The sequence below is a fragment of the Vipera ursinii genome (genome assembly GCF_947247035.1).
Source record: "Vipera ursinii genome assembly, chromosome: 6".
Classification (NCBI taxonomy): Eukaryota; Metazoa; Chordata; class Lepidosauria; order Squamata; family Viperidae; genus Vipera; species Vipera ursinii.
In genome coordinates this window covers 23,288,759-23,304,684 of record NC_139515.1, presented here as the reverse complement: position 1 = coordinate 23,304,684, position 15,926 = coordinate 23,288,759, and the positions used below count along the sequence as shown (strand labels likewise).

The 15,926-nt window shown below is 40.8% G+C and overlaps 1 protein-coding gene across 1 annotated transcript in view; it reads left to right on the top strand.

Annotated features, from left to right (window-relative positions):
- CPED1 (cadherin like and PC-esterase domain containing 1) overlaps positions 1-15,926 on the top strand; it is a 131,387-nt gene that overhangs the window by 39,183 nt on the left and 76,278 nt on the right. The window contains exons 4-5 of the mRNA XM_083366680.1: positions 12,927-13,033; positions 14,772-14,847. Of these exons, the coding sequence (XP_083222806.1) occupies positions 12,927-13,033; positions 14,772-14,847 (183 nt within the window). The remainder of the gene's footprint in view (positions 1-12,926; positions 13,034-14,771; positions 14,848-15,926) is intronic.

The window sequence follows — 15,926 nt, the reverse complement described above, 5'->3', positions numbered from 1 at the left end:
CTCGGAGCGTTTCTTTCGTAAATACGCGCGCAGGCACACACTCGCCCAGCCGCGCACTTCGCCCAGCTTCTCGCAGGGAGTTTGCAAGCCCTTCGTTTCTCTTCAGGGCCGTCAGAAGGGCGAGCAAGTCTCTGCCCTGCCCTGCCCTGCCGTGGGGGTGGGGAGCCAAGCGCGCTTGACGTTCCTGGAAACGAGAAGGGCCTGCGGAGACTGACACCAACCCGAGTGCCCAAGCGGGTCTTCTCAGCGTCAGGCAAAGTAGCTCACATGCAAAACAAGCCCGGCAGAGGAGCCGGAGCGGCTCCTTTGCTGGGGGTGTGTCTCGGCCGGGGCCTTGCAGGATCCAGGCGGGCGTCTTTGCTCGTCGCTCTGGCTCCTCTGCCGGGCTTGTTTCGCATGTGATTCCGGGCCAGGTGCTGCTGAGGGCGAGCAGAGGCGCCCGGGCCGGATCCTGCAAGGCCCCGGCCGAGACGCGACCCCAGCAGCGTCAGGCAAAGTAGCTCACATGCAAAACAAGCCCGGCAGAGGAGCCGGAGCAGCTCCGCTGCTGGGGGCGCGTCTCGGCCGGGCCTTGCAGGATCTGGGCCGGGCGCCTCTGCTCGCCGCTCCGGCTCCTCTGCCAGGCTTGTTTCGCGTGCGAGCTACTTTGCCAGCCGCTGCTGAGGGAAGATCTCTGGAGAGGAGCATAAGGTGAGCTGCTGAATTTCCCAGCCTCGGCTTATACTCGAGTCACTAACTTTTTCCATTTTGGGGGGGTAAAATTAGGGGTCTCGGCTTATATTCGAGTCGGCGTATACTCAAGTATATACGGGTAAATGAAATCCATCTCCCATGTAGGAAGTATAATGAGGAATGCCATATAATGAGCATGGTCTCAACAAAATTAAATGTTCTGTAAAAGAAAAAAGAAAGAAGACAGATTACATCCCAGAGTTCTGAAGAAGCTGGCAGATGTTATCTCAGAACCACTGGACCATATCTTTCATAAACCCTGGAGCACTGGGGAAATACATGAGGATTGGAAAAGGGCTGATGTGGTTCCCATCTTCAAGAAAGGGAAAAAAATGGACTCAGGAAACTACAGACCAATCAGTTTAATATTAATACCTGGGAAGAGCCTGGAAATAATAATAATAATAATAATAATAATAATAATAATAATAATAATAATAATAATAATAATAATAATAAATAATAATAATAATAATAATAATAATAATAATAATAATAATAATAATAATAATAATAATAATAATAATAATAATAATAATAAAAGATCTGCAAACAACTACAAGCAAACAAAGTTATAACTAGTAGCCAGCATGGGTTTGTTAAAAACAGATCATGCCAAACCAATCTTATTTCATTCTTTGATAAAAGTGACTAAATTAGTACACCAGTGAAACACTGTGGACATAGTATACTTAGATTTCAGTAAGGCTGACAAAATAGACCACAACTTGCTGTTTAACAAGCTAGAAAAAGGTGGGATAGACAACATCACCACCAGATGGATCTGTGCCTGGCTGAAAAACCATACTCAATGAGTAGTCCTTAACGGTACTACATCCACATGGAGAGAAGTAAGCAGTGGAGTACCTCAAGGCTCCGTTTTAGGCCCAGTACTCTTTAATATCTTCATAAATGACTTAGATGAGGGAATAGAAGGGAAACTCGCAACACCCCAGAAGACAAGCTCAGGATCCAAAAAGATCTTGACAAACTTGAACAATGTGCCCTCTCCAACAAAATGAACTTCAAAGCAAAGTTTTATATTTATGCAAGAAATATCAAAGGTATAAGTACAGATTAGGTGAGACCTGGTTCAAAAACAGCAACTGTGAGAGGGACCTTGGAGTCCTAGTGGACAATCACTTGACAATGAGCCAGGAGTGTGCAGCAGCAGCCAAAAAAGCTAATATAATCCTGGGCTGTATAAACAGAGGCATAGAATCAAGTTCACAGGAAGTATTAGTACTGTTTTATAAAACCCTAGTGAGACCACACCTGGAATACTGCAACCAATTTTGGTCACCATACTACAAAAAAGTTGTTGAGACTTTGGAAAAAGTTCAGAGAAGAGCAACTAAATGATCAAAGGCCTGGAGACTAAAACATATGAAGAACGGTTGCAGGACTTGGGCTTGGCTAGTCTAAAGAAAAGAAGAAATAGGGGTGACATGATAACAATATTCCAGTATTTGAGGAGCTGCCACAAAGAAGAGGACACCGAAGGGCAGGACAAGAAACAATGGTTGGAAACTGACCAAAGAGAGAAGCAACCTGTAATCAAGGAAAAACTTCCTAACAGTGAGGACAATTAACCAGTGGAACAGCTTGCCTTCAGACTTTGTGGGTGCTTCATCACTGGAGGTTTTTAAGAAGGGACTAGACAGTCACTTGTCTGACATGGTATAGGTTCTCCTGCTTGAGCAGGGGCCTGGACTAGAAGACCTCCAAGGTCCCTTCCAGCTCTATTCTATTCTTATTATTTCTTTGCTGTTATTTAGAACATATATTTATTTTTCTGATTACAAGCAGAGTCATTTATGAAAAAGTTGTTCTGTGGACCTGTGCCAAAAATGGGATATGTTGTTACTAAAGTATTGCATTAATAATTACATATTCCATTTTTTTGGCATTGCATTAATTGCTCCTGGATGCAAAATTTTGGGTTGAAAGATTTTACAAAGAAAAATACAACTATACATACAGTAGAGAGAAAAGCCAAATGAAAAGGGAGGTTTCAGAAAAGGACATAAATTTAGGTAGTTAAGATAAGATGGATAATAGAAAAAAAAACCAAGAAAATTTAAGAGTTACCTTTCATTTACTAATTACAGCCAGCCTTTAACTATGTCTTTTATGCTATGGTTATGCTACAATTATATTAAAACTTAAAGGCATGCCAGAAATCTAATTCCTCTAAGAAATATTTAAGATCAGCAAGAAGATGTAAAGACTGGAAGAGATAAAAGCTGTAATCAAAATGGTAAGCTGAAATACTAACAATTTAAGATGTGCAGAACATATAATATTAGACAAAAGTAAAACATGGTATCACCAGCCTACTTAGCAAATTTACAGTTGACAGTCAAGAAATGAATATGGTAGATAGTTTTGCTTTCTTGAGCTCAAACAGGGATAAAAATGCATTAGACAAATAAAGCAGGCATTAACTCTACAGAGGAAAGTAATAACAAACATAGCCAAGATTATGAAGATTGTTTTTTCAAGGTAATAATAGAGCAATGGTTTTTCAGTAATAGTGCATGGCCATGAAATCTGGACATTGAAAAGAGGCAAGGGAAGATGATAACCAACTTTAAATTAGGTTCTTTGGGGATTGCTATTAAAAGGCAATAAAAAGAACCAATCCATGGCTCCATAAAAAATACCGGTAAATGACAGACTGCTTCATTAAGGGAATGATTATTAACAGAAACATACATACTTTTAGTGTATAAAACTAACAGATTATGTGCTATAAAAATGGCCAGGCTTAATAAAGCTTTAATTCCCAGAATTCCAAGCTGCTGATATGGCCAACTCAGAAAAGTACTAGAAATGCTGTCCCTCTAGGAATCCAACTCTACTATAAGTATAGCAGTTTTTTTAAAAGTTAAATCCCCAAAATAGAAGAATCCTTTCAGCCCTTGTGTATATTTGTAAAGTAAGTGTGGTTTCAATTTGTCTCTGAATCCAGTCTAGTGAATTATTTTAGGAATCTTTTCCCTCTAGCATTGTGGATCTGCTGCTGCTGCTGCAAAAAAAACAAACAAAAAACTAAATCACATGCAACAGGCTATGTTCATGCATAACCCTCATGCAATTACATACAAAAATACAACAAAGGAGTAATAAATGGTAAGTCAAAGAAATTAAATATACCATGTAGGAAAAAAGATAAGAAACACCAACACTGGTTACTCTACCCTCCATACCTTTCTACCCTTCCACTATATCAATTCATTATGTCATACTTTTACTTATCACCTCTTTCTTTTCTATAATCTTGTCAACATTAGCCAGTGATAACTTCATGGTCTTTCCTCTCCTGCATGAGGAAGGCTGGCATAGGCCTCCAATTGCTACCAGATTAAAAGATAAGATAAAATAAGATAACCTTTATTGTCATTTTTTTTTACTGTGGGCACAATGGCACACATCAAAAATGAAATTTAGTTGCCTGCTCTCAAAGTGAAACACAAACATGACACACACCTAAACATACTATATACAACATATGTATAGACCCACACCCCTACATATACATAACAAATAAATATTAAATACTCTCCATCTTGAATATATAACAGAAGGAGGAAGCTTGAGAGTTCACAAGGTTAATACTGTATGGAATGAAACTATGGCTGAATCTGGATGTTCTGCTACGGATACCACGAAACCTCCTCCCAGAAGGTAACAAGGAAAACAGGTTGTGAAGAGGATGTGTAGTGTCCCAGATAATATTACGGACCCTGCTCAAGCAACGCTTCTGCGCTATGTTCTGGATGGAAGGGAGGGAACTGCCAATGATCTTTTTGGCCATCCTCACCACTCTCTGCACCACCTTCCTGTCTGAAGCAGTGATGCTTTCAAACCAGACTGTGATGCTGTATGACAGGATGCTCTCGATCGTCCCCCTGTAGAAACTGGTCAGGACAGGGGAAGGAAGATGTGCTTTTCTCATGTGATGCAGAAAATGCAGGCACTGCTGTGCCCGCTTCACCAGCTTCTGTTGAGTCACTGTTGAGCGACTAAGCCAGCCTACTCGGTAGCTGCACACCAAGAATTTAATGCTGGTAACCCTCTCCACAGGTGAATCATTAATGCACAGAGAAGTGTGGCTGTGCCTGCCTTTTCTGAAATCGACAATGATCTCTTTGGTTTTTCCAGTATTTAAAACTAGGCTGTTTTATTTTATTTATTTATTTTATTACATTTATATACCGCCCTTTCCTGAAGGACTCAGGGCGGTTTACAGGGTGATTAAAAACAAAAATACAAAAGTTAAAAACACCAGTTCACCAACCCCTCAACCTCCTTGCGGTAAGCTTCGACCTTGTCATCATGAATAAGGCCCACTACTGTTGTATCATCTGCAAACTTCACAATATGATTGGTGGCAAACCTAGCACAACAGTAATGAGTCAACAGGGTGAACAGCAGTAGACTTAGGATGCAGCCCTGAAGAGAACCTGTACTCAAGAAAATGGTATTAGAGGTATTTGTTCCAACTCGCACATATTGGGGCCTGTTGGTAAGAAAATCAAGAATCCAGTTACACAAAGAAGATTTAAGCCTAAAAGTCCCAGTTTGTTTACTAGATGCTGGGGAATGATTGTGTTAAATGCCGAACTGAAGTCAACAAACAGCAAACGCACATGAGCATTTCTTTCCTCTAAGTGTTTCAAGCTCAGATGGAGAACAGAAGAAATAGCATCCTCCGTAGAACGATTTGGTCAGTAGGCAAACTGAAGTGAGTCAAATGCTGGCAGGAGGCTGGATACAATAATGTCCTTTATCAGCTTCTGAAAGTATTTCATAATGGTGGATGTCAGTTCAACCGGACAGTAATTGTTTGGTCCAGACAGACGAATGACTCAGTGAGGTTTAACAGCAATAAGGTTTATTAATACACATATGTCAACTGTCAACTGTCAAGATAACTCCGGCTTATATACTCGAGCCGTTTGAACTGTATCCAATCCCTAGCCCGGACTTTCCCGCCGTTACAACGTTAACCAATAATTGCACCCAGGCTTCCCGCTTCAAAGGAACCTTCTTTGCAATAAAGCTACTGACATAACACCCCTTCCCCCCCAGTTGATGTTATTTGTTGACGTAATCTCTTAAGTATTTGGGTGGCTTATGGACCCTAGATGGGTATCTATTAGGCTTGTCCCTTACGTCATTGTTAACTGACTGGCTGATTGTTATGGGTCTGGAGTTTTTGGTTACTGGTTCTGAGGAATTCCTGCTAACTGCTTGTAATTGTTGTTGTGTCTGTTGTTGATGTTGTTGTTCAGGTTCAGGTACTGCTGGCCTGTCCAAAGGAAACAACTCCCAATCAATTTGACTATGCTGTGGGGTTGCTACAGCTATACTGGGTTGAGTTTCCGCTTCTCCTCCACTAACTGGAAAGTCATTTTGATTAAGCCATGATGCGTTATCACCCCTGGGTTCAACTTGACCCCCATTGACTGACACACTTTCGGGAACCCTTTTCCTCAATTGATCAATATGTCTTTTACTTTCTCTATTCCCTTCTCCCTCAATGGTGTAAGACAACGGCCCCATTATGTCAGTGACTACCCCTGGAACCCATTTGTCCCCCGGTCCATAGTTCCTGGCCCAAACTAAGTCTCCAATCTTGAAAGACCTGTTTGGAATGTCCAGTTCAGCATTGAAGGGTAGTCTGTCAGGGTGTAACCGGTCCAGTTTAGTGGTTAGCCGTCTGCCCCACCTCATTTCTGCAGGGCTTTTCCCGCTGGCTGTGCAAGGAGTTGTATGTTGAGTTAGCAAAACGTCCGCAAGTCTTTGGTGCCAGTCGCCACGGATGATTCGCTTCAAGGCGTCTTTGGTGGTTCTCACGTTGCGTTCAGCCAAGCCATTGGTGGACGGGTGGAAGGGTGCTGATGTTACATGTCTAATCGAGTTGGCCTTGAGGAAACCCTGAAATTCAGCAGAGGTGAATTGGGGCCCATTATCAGATACTATCACATCAGGTAACCCATGAGTGGCAAAGAGGCCCCTTAATACCTGTATTGTTCTACTAGATGACATTGAAGTCACGGGCACAACCTCCAGCCACCGAGAGAAGCTGTCCACCACAACTAGGAAGGTAAGGCCTTGAAATGGCCCTGCAAAATCAATGTGAATCCTAGACCAAGGATTCCTGGCCAATTCCCACTTATGCGTGTGTGCGTGTGCCTGCTCAGGCCTAGATCGCTGACACAGATAACACCCAGAAACGCATTCTTCTATATTCTTGTCTAATCCCGGCCACCACAAATGACTTCTGGCTAATGCCTTCATTCGGACAATTCCCGGGTGACCTTCATGTAGTTCACTTATAATTGTATTCCTGTGGAGTTCAGGAATGACAACACGGTTACCCCACAATATATACCCCAAATGGGATGATAGTTCATCTTTTCTCCTAAAATATGGAGTGTACTTGGAGTCAGGGTTACTACTTGGCCAACCCCCTAGTACCCAGGTCATAATCCTATTGAGAATATGGTCTTTTTTAGTGGCCTCAGCTATTTCTCTAGCTGTTAAGGGGCATTCTGGAATTTCATGTAGTGACATAATTTGTCCTACCGGGGCAGGGTCCCCCTCGGTGTTAGTTAGAGGCAGTCTGCTAAGGGCATCTGCATGGCCCATTTCCTTACCAGGTCTATGTTGCAAAGAAAATGAATATGCTGAGAGGAAAATTGACCACCTCAGCATCCTTGGAGACATTATTTGGGGTGTCTGCTTATCAGTGGTAAACAGTCCTAGTAACGGTTTGTGGTCAGTGAGTATGGTAAAGTTCCTACCATAAAGGTAATCATGGAACTTTTTTACTCCTGCCACAATAGCTAATGCTTCTCTGTCAATTTGTGCATAATTCCGTTCAGCTTTGGTAAGCGTCCTGGAATAGTATGCAATTGGCTTTTGGATGCCCTGACAATCCATGTGGCTGATGACAGCCCCCACACCATAAGGTGAAGCATCACAAGCTAAATAGATTGGTTTGTTCTCAATAAAATGAGTAACTGTGGACTGGCTTGATAGAATATCTTTTAAGGTTTGGAAGCTGACTCTATGTTTTTCTTGCCACTGCCATGGAGTTTTTCTATCTAATAATCTGTGTAATGGTTCCGCGATGGCAGCTTTATGTGGCAAGAATGTGTGATAGAAGTTGACTAATCCTAAAAAGGCTTGTAATTCAGCCTTGTTTTTTGGTTCAGGTGCCAATTTAATTGCTTTAATTTTTTCAGTTGTGGGGTGAATTCCATTTTCATCTATTCTAAATCCTAGGAATTCAGTGGATTTAACTCCAATATAACATTTTTCCCTTTTTAATTTAAGTCCAGCCTCCCTGAATCTACCCAGTACCTGTTCCAACTGCTCAGCTAAAATTTCTTCATTTCTTCCAACAATTAGGACATCATCAAAGTAAGGGCATACACCAGGTATGCCCTTTAAAGTCCTCTCCATCACCTCCTGGAAGATGCCTGGAGCAGCTGCAATACCAAATTGCAGTCTATGGACTCGGAACGCCCCCTTGTGGGTAACAATAGTTTGCGCTTCAGCAGCTTCCCTGGAAACAGTAAGTTGCAAATACGCCTGCGCCAAGTCGAGCTTGGCAAATATGGCGCCGTCCTGGATCATGGCGAGGACTTGTTTCACCGTCGGGACCGGGTAAGCATGCTTTTTCATTCCTAGGTTCAGGGTGGCTTTATAGTCTGCACAAATCCTCACATCCCCATTAGGTTTAAGGGGTGTGACGATTGGTGTTTCCCACAAGCCACCCTGAACCGGTTCTAAAACGCCTTGGCCTACAAGCTTATCGAGTTTGGCCTCGATTTTTTGCTTCAGGGCAAAAGGCACCCGTCGGGCCTTAAGCCTGATGGGCTTAACTGCCGGGTCTAGGTTAAAGTTAATTGGGGCCCCCTTATATTTCCCTAAAGATCCATCAAATACGTTTGCGAATTCATCGCAGACAGATTTGAGGGTCTTATTATTATTAATGGTATTTATTCCCCCAACCCAAATTCCTAAAGCTGGGAACCAATTAAGTCCAATTAAACTAGTTCTATGGCCTTCGGTGACTAATAAGTCTAAGAAGCCATTAAACCCCTTATACTTAACTTTTAAACTGACCTTCCCTTTAATGTTTATTGGGGTTTTTTGGAAATCAGCTAATTGGATTTTTGTTGAACTGAGTGGAATTCTTTGGCCACTTTTTCATTCAATAAATTTAAGGGTCTCGTTGGAAATTATTGATACTGAGGCCCCAGAATCAACTTCCATTTTGCAAGGAATTCCTTGCAACTGGACTAAGATCTTTAATTTTGGTCTCAAAATATGGTTTATTTTTCCCTTTCCTATGTGATTGACTCGCGCCACCTCCCCGCGGTTGGGGTATTGTGCCCAAGGTCTAGGGGTCTCATTGCCACTATAGTAAGGGGTTACCTTACCTTCGGCCCAAACGTCGATTTCGTGTAGACGATTGTCGCGTGCACGACCCCTGCAAATGGCTTGAATGTGGCCGGTCTTTCCGCACAATCTGCATCTAGCAGAGCGGAATCTGCATGTTGCTCTGGGATGGTTGCCCCCGCAGCTTCCACATCTGTTGTCACTGTCGCGCGGTCTTGTTGGAATGTCTCTCGGTTGTCGTTGTGGTGCTGTTGTTTGGAATCGGCGACTCGGTTCTGGTCCTTCGCTGCGGGATGGTTTTGCCGCCATTTTTCCAAACCTTCTGGTGACTTCGGCTATGTCAGCTTCCCATTGTTGGTCCACCACCCCACTGTCCACATGGCTTTCTTGGTTTATTTCGGAAGAAGCAGCCATGCTATTGCGGGGGGGTCGCGATTCCCAGTGGATTCATATGTCAAAAGTTCGTCGAGGACTTCTTGCAAGTCGCCGGTGGGCTTAGCGATAATTCTATTTTGTAACTGCTCGTCTCGCAAGCCCAGCACCACTCTATCATGGATCCTTATTTCTAAATTGTCATATTTACAACGTAACGCTGCTTCTCTAACTGCAGCAACGAATTTTGTTATTGACTCGCCCGGTCTCTGATTTCGTTTTTTGAAAATGCGCCGCCAAAAGAGTTCTGATCTTTTCGGCGTAAAATGTACCTTTAATTTGGCCAGTAAGTCAGCGTACGAAACGCTTGATACCGGCAATGGTTGACAAAGTCCCACGGCAACCCGGTACACAGGTGTGCCACAGATAGTTAATAAGGCAGCCGCCTTTTTGCGGTCGTCGGTTATGCCGTTCACGAGCAAAAACCCTTCGACCTGTCCCACATATTCTTCCCAGTCCTCTGGGTAGTTTGGATCGAATTCTTTTAAAGAACCAATTTGCGCCATTCGGAGGTTTGTTGATTCCGCCGCGGCCGCTTGCGGTTGATTGTGAATTTTTAAATTTACCGCCTTACGTGCAGCTGTTTGTCGCCAATCCTTCACTAGTCCGCCGTCTATCCCACCCTCGTCGCCAGTTGTTTGGTCCAGACAGACGAATGACTCAGTGAGGTTTAACAGCAATAAGGTTTATTAATACACATATGTCAACTGTCAACTGTCAAGATAACTCCGGCTTATATACTCGAGCCGTTTGAACTGTATCCAATCCCTAGCCCGGACTTTCCCGCCGTTACAACATTAACCAATAATTGCACCCAGGCTTCCCGCTTCAAAGGAACCTTCTTTGCAATAAAGCTACTGACATAACAGTAATCATTGAGGCCTGTAATTGTGGACTTTTTTGGTATTGACAAGATGATGGCTATCTTAAAGCACGATGAGACCACTGCCTTCTGCAATGAGAGATTGAAAATATCTGTGAGAACACAAGCCAGCTCATCTGTGCATTCCCGAAGGACACATCCAGGGATGTTATCTGGGCCTGCTGCTTTCTGAATGTTAACTTTCCTCAGTGTTTTCTGGACAGAGGTGACATCAAAGCTTAGCACTTGCTCGTTAGGATGGGGCACAGCTTTCCTAGCAGGAGTGCTATTTAATGCCTCAAAACTACCCAAAAATGTATTCACTTTGTTTAGGAAGTCTGTGTCATCCTTGCATTTCAATGGAGTCACCTTGTAATCTGTAATGGCCTGGATTTCTTGCCACATTTGCCTGGTGTTTGTTGGGTCCTGAAAAAGTTCTGAATTTTCTGGCAATGGGCTTGCTTTGCACCTTTTATGGCACTTTTCAGATTTGCTCTGGCTGTTCTAAGTGCCAGCATGTCACCAAATTAGCCATTTTGCATAAAGTACCCATTACTTTACAGTACGTCTTATAACTGTGGAGTTTTCCAAGGTATTTCTCAAGCATTATTTACATGGAAACTATTTATTGATTTCATTCTTCTAAAAGAAAAAAAGTATAGATAGGATTCTTTTGCCAGCACCAAGAAAGAATTATTTTTTGTTTTCATTCTCTTCTCAATCTCACTTATGATATCCAATATATCATTTAAAATTTCCAAGCTTATCTTTGGTGCAGTTCAATATGTTGCTGTTTTTTCTATCTTGCCTCTGTTTACAGAGTTCTAGCACCCACACCAAAAGCTCTTGATAAAAGAATGTGTTTTTACTCCTACAATTTGTTTTTCATCTGCACTTAGTGCCCTGTTAAACATTCCACGTGGCCTGTTCCGAAGGCAGCATTGAGAAGTTTATCATAATCATAATTTTAGAATACTAAAATTGAATAAGGTCTTGCCAGAAATTGAATTAAATGCTTAGAAGCCTTACAGGGTATGGCTTCTATTATTATGACAAATAATAGAAGGGAGTATTATGTATGCTGCCTTGAACTCCTGTAGGAAAGATAGATATAAACACCATACTTTGATGCTGTGAAGCTGTTTCCGTTTCATACTCTGTTTTGCATGGCAAATTTAAATCAAGTTTATTGATTAAACTAAAGTTTTCATATATTAGGAAAGCGACAGGCAGAAAGGTTGAGTTCACAGTGTGAGTGAGTAAACTACACACTAGAACCAATGTGGGGTTGGATTAGGAGTAGAAAGGTCCAGATTCTACTTCCCTCCTAACTTCTTTATAGCTTAATAATGTATAAACATATCTGGCATTTGAAATGGAAGTTTTGCAGCTCCAAACAACAAAGATTAACTTTGACGATAGAAAATAATTTACAAACTAATCTCCTTCTTGAAGCAAGTGAATAGATATATCCTCCTTATGCTCTGTATTTAAAGAAATCTGAAAAGAAATCTGGGTTTCTGTTTTGAGCTTGAAGTTTAATGTTTTTTTTAAAAAAACTAGTATTTTACTATTTGTCTATTCTGCTTATGAGATTATTGCAAGATGAGAAACAACAGTGCATCTACTTCCTACATAAGCAAACTCTCCATTTTATCTCTGCCGCTATGCAGCCAGGAGAAACTTACTTTATACAAGGAAGCAACTCAGAGTAAATCTTTCCTGATTCCTTAGGGGACAAAAGGGACAAAGGAAGAGGGAAGGTCAGTCAGTCAGTCTTGTAAAACTTATATAGTCTATCTAATAAAGCTTAGTTCTCCTCTTCTTGTGTAGTCTGTTTCTTGATCTCAGCAACCTGCAAGTACAGACCCTTTATCGTTTAACCATAAAAATCAATACAGTAAATATGTTCAGATATATAGGTGTGTTCCAAGTTCAAAATGAGTGATAGCTTTTCCACCTGTGTACAGGTTTCCTCATGAATTGGGGCTCACAAGCCATTTCTGCTTTCCATGTTCTTCTAAAAATGTTACTTTGGGGAAGAAGTTACAATTGGAAGATTCCTCCTCCTCCTCCTTCTCCTCCTCCTCCTTCTTCCTCTTCCTCTTCCTCCTTTCCATTCCCATTCCTTCTTTTGCCCCATCTCCTTTTCCAACAATAACCCCATCAGCACTAAATGAATACCATCAGCAAGAAATTAAAGCAAAACTAATATTTAAAAACCAAAAAGAAAAATACTAGATGTCACAGTAAATATATGAACCATTGAACTCAAACTTATACCACACAGAATCATATTGATTGCATGCCCCAAGACATGATAAAGCCTTCAAATTGGTGTCTTCTGCCCATTCTTTGGGGGGGGGGGGTTGGCCACAGATGAACAGCATCATTTGAATAAAAAAAATTATGTTTAATTGGTTTGCTGTCCTTTCTCATCACAGTTAATTCCTATTATGTTATTTTCTTTTTATCATAGATGAATTAAAGTCTTGGGACCTTTTGATTTGCCTCTCATCTAACAAAGCTGACCATGACAATTGCTTAAATATAGTGAAATCGTATCAACCAACACTACTACAAAAGGTATGGCTGCAAAATGACCTCTTTCTGGCACATGCTTAAATACTGTTTATTTTAACTCTGCATTTTTATTTTATTATGAAGCATACTATCAGATGCCAATTCTTCATTGTAGTACTGCCTCACTTTCACAGGAATTTGCTGATATTAGAGCAGATGCTTTGCATGAGTGAAGTCTCAAGTGCATTTTCTAAAATCTTTCTTCCAGCATTGCTGGAAGGGGGAAAAACACAATATGTTTTTGCCAAGATGTTGAATAATGTGAATATTCATAGATTAATATTGATTTCATCAGGGACAAGGTTATGTGCTAAACTGTCAGAATCACAGAATGTCATAATTATCTAGGATTTTCTAAACAGGACTCTTGTATTTCATCTCTCTCACAAATACCTACATGAAATAGTGCAGAAAGAAAAAAATGAGACTTTTAAACAATTTATAAATATATCCCAATGAAGAAAGTGTGCTTTGGAGCAAAAAAATGTTCATTTTGCGAGATATATTTATGAATAGATTTTTTTTTCTTGCCATACAGTACTTTTTTTTTAAATTCCATTTATATTCCGCCCTTCTCCGAAGACTCAGGGCGGCTTACAAGCTTAGCAGTAGCCTTCATTCTATGTATATGCCTGCTCATTAGGGCTTTCACACAACCCCCAAGCGGCATTATTACAAAGTCAGCTTAATTGCCCCCAACAATCTGGGTCCTCATTTTACCTACCTCGGAAGGATGGAAGGCTGAGTCAACCTTGAGCCTGGTGGGATGCGAACCTGCACTAATTGCAGGCGGTGTTACTTAAGGAGGCATTAGCCCACTGCTCCACCAAGGCTCTTGTCTTTAAGATTAAAAGGAAAAATGCTGTTTTACAAACATGTCAAACAGACATACCCCATAGGCAAAAGTACAATTTTGTCTATGAACAACAATAAAAATATAAATAATAAAATATTATGGTGCATGCTGCAAAGTGAGTTCATGTTATATTGCCAATCCTGTTCAATGCCTATGCATTTTATCTTTCCCTTCCCTTTCCCCTTTTCCTTCCCAAGTATGGTAGAGATGTTGGAATGGGGGGCAGTTTGTCAAGGGGACAAATAATAAAAACAGAATCATGCTGCTGGGAAGCTAAATCAATCCAGTATGATGTACACTATGCCCATTTTTTTACATGTGTCCTGACATCACAGGAGCTTCTGTCACAATGGTGCCATGTTGTTTTCATCATTTTAATAAAAAACTCAATCTCTTGGATACTTCTCTTCTAAGACTTTAATCCTGCCTTAAAATGTGATCCTATTCATAAAAAAGGGATACAATATGTAGTTTATAAGTAAAAATAGAGCAAAATTAAGGTTGATTGAAAAAAAAACCCATGGAAGCTTGTGTTTGTGCCTTCAAGTCAGTGCTGACTGCTGGTGATTCTTTGGAGTTTTCTTGGAAAGATTTCAGACATGGTTTGCCATTGCCTGCTCCCTAGAACTGAGCAAGAGCGACTGACCCAAATTAACCCAATTGGGTTTGTCCCCAAGGGAGGACTAGAACTCCCAGTCTGCCAGTTTCTATTCCCATGCTTTAATCCCTGCACTAAATTGGCTCTTCAAGCTTAATTGAAGTTTTTCCCCCCTATTCTATTCAGGGGGGTGGCCATTATTTTCCTTGCTGTAATGGCATCTTCAATGGCACTTAAAAACAGTCTTGTAAAATTGTAATAATTGGTACATCTCTTTTCATTCCCAGGCAAATGTTCTCTCGCAAATCCAGCATCTGCTTTGCAGAAAGGAAGGATTGTGCCAAATAATGAGAACATTTCCAGGTAAAATTTTGAGTTTTATTGATAAACTAAAAATGACCTTTTGTTGCATGCTCAAAGGAAGAGAAATGCTGGAATCTATGCTCTGAAGATAAAAGAATGAATCAAACAAAATCAAAGCTTTATTTTCCCCATAAGGCCAGCAATCCGATAAAATTGAAACAGGTAAAACTGAAAATATTGATTATGGTATTTGAAACTTGATCAATAATAGCAGAAAAGTCATTCAGCAGTTCTAATAAAGATGGAGGATTTTGCCTGGCTTCTCAGCAGGGTTGCAAATCTGTTTGGATTGTACCACTTTAGAATGCAGGTATAATCTTTCATGATTTGGTGTCTGATGTGCATATTTATGTGAATGTCTCCGCCCTTTAACAAACACACATAAAGAACACTAAATGATAGGAAAACATTTTATCTTAATACATTCTGTTTGTATGCTAATTTTCTGTATGCAGTGACACCCCCTCCCACCCAGAGTGGGAACTTTCAGTAAAATAAACTCCAATCTGAAATTAAAGCCCTGGTCTCATTTTGTCAACCCAGCAGGAATTAGGTCTGAAATGTTTCTCTCAGTTACATGTGTGTTTCTCGGCTTACTTAGCTGCTATCCAATATTCTATAAAATCCAAGAGGCTGTATAAATAATAATTGAATTGTAATTAAATTAAATTAAAATTATATAAATTTAAAAAGGAGAAATTTTCTGTAACCTTCATCCTGAAATAATGCAGTTTCTTTAAGCATATGAATCAAACAGAATAGCAGCTGGCATATGTATCATGCCTATAAGGTTTAAGAAGTAATCTTCGTTTCAGCTAATAAAAGGTTGGAGGCAAGAGAAAAATGCACCAGCCAAGATAGACATAAGTGGTTTTGCAACCTAAGCTGAAGGTAGAATGATGCCACCAACTTATCCAGAACTTGAAGGCAAGAAGACAGGGTTATCCATTGCGCTTGAGAGCAACAGGACAGGGTCTGCTGTATATCTCAAAAGTGCTTTTTTCAAAAGGCAACTGCACTGTTTTTTCCTTGAGGAAGAAAAAGAAAACATTTCGCTTCTCATCCGAGAAGTTTCATCA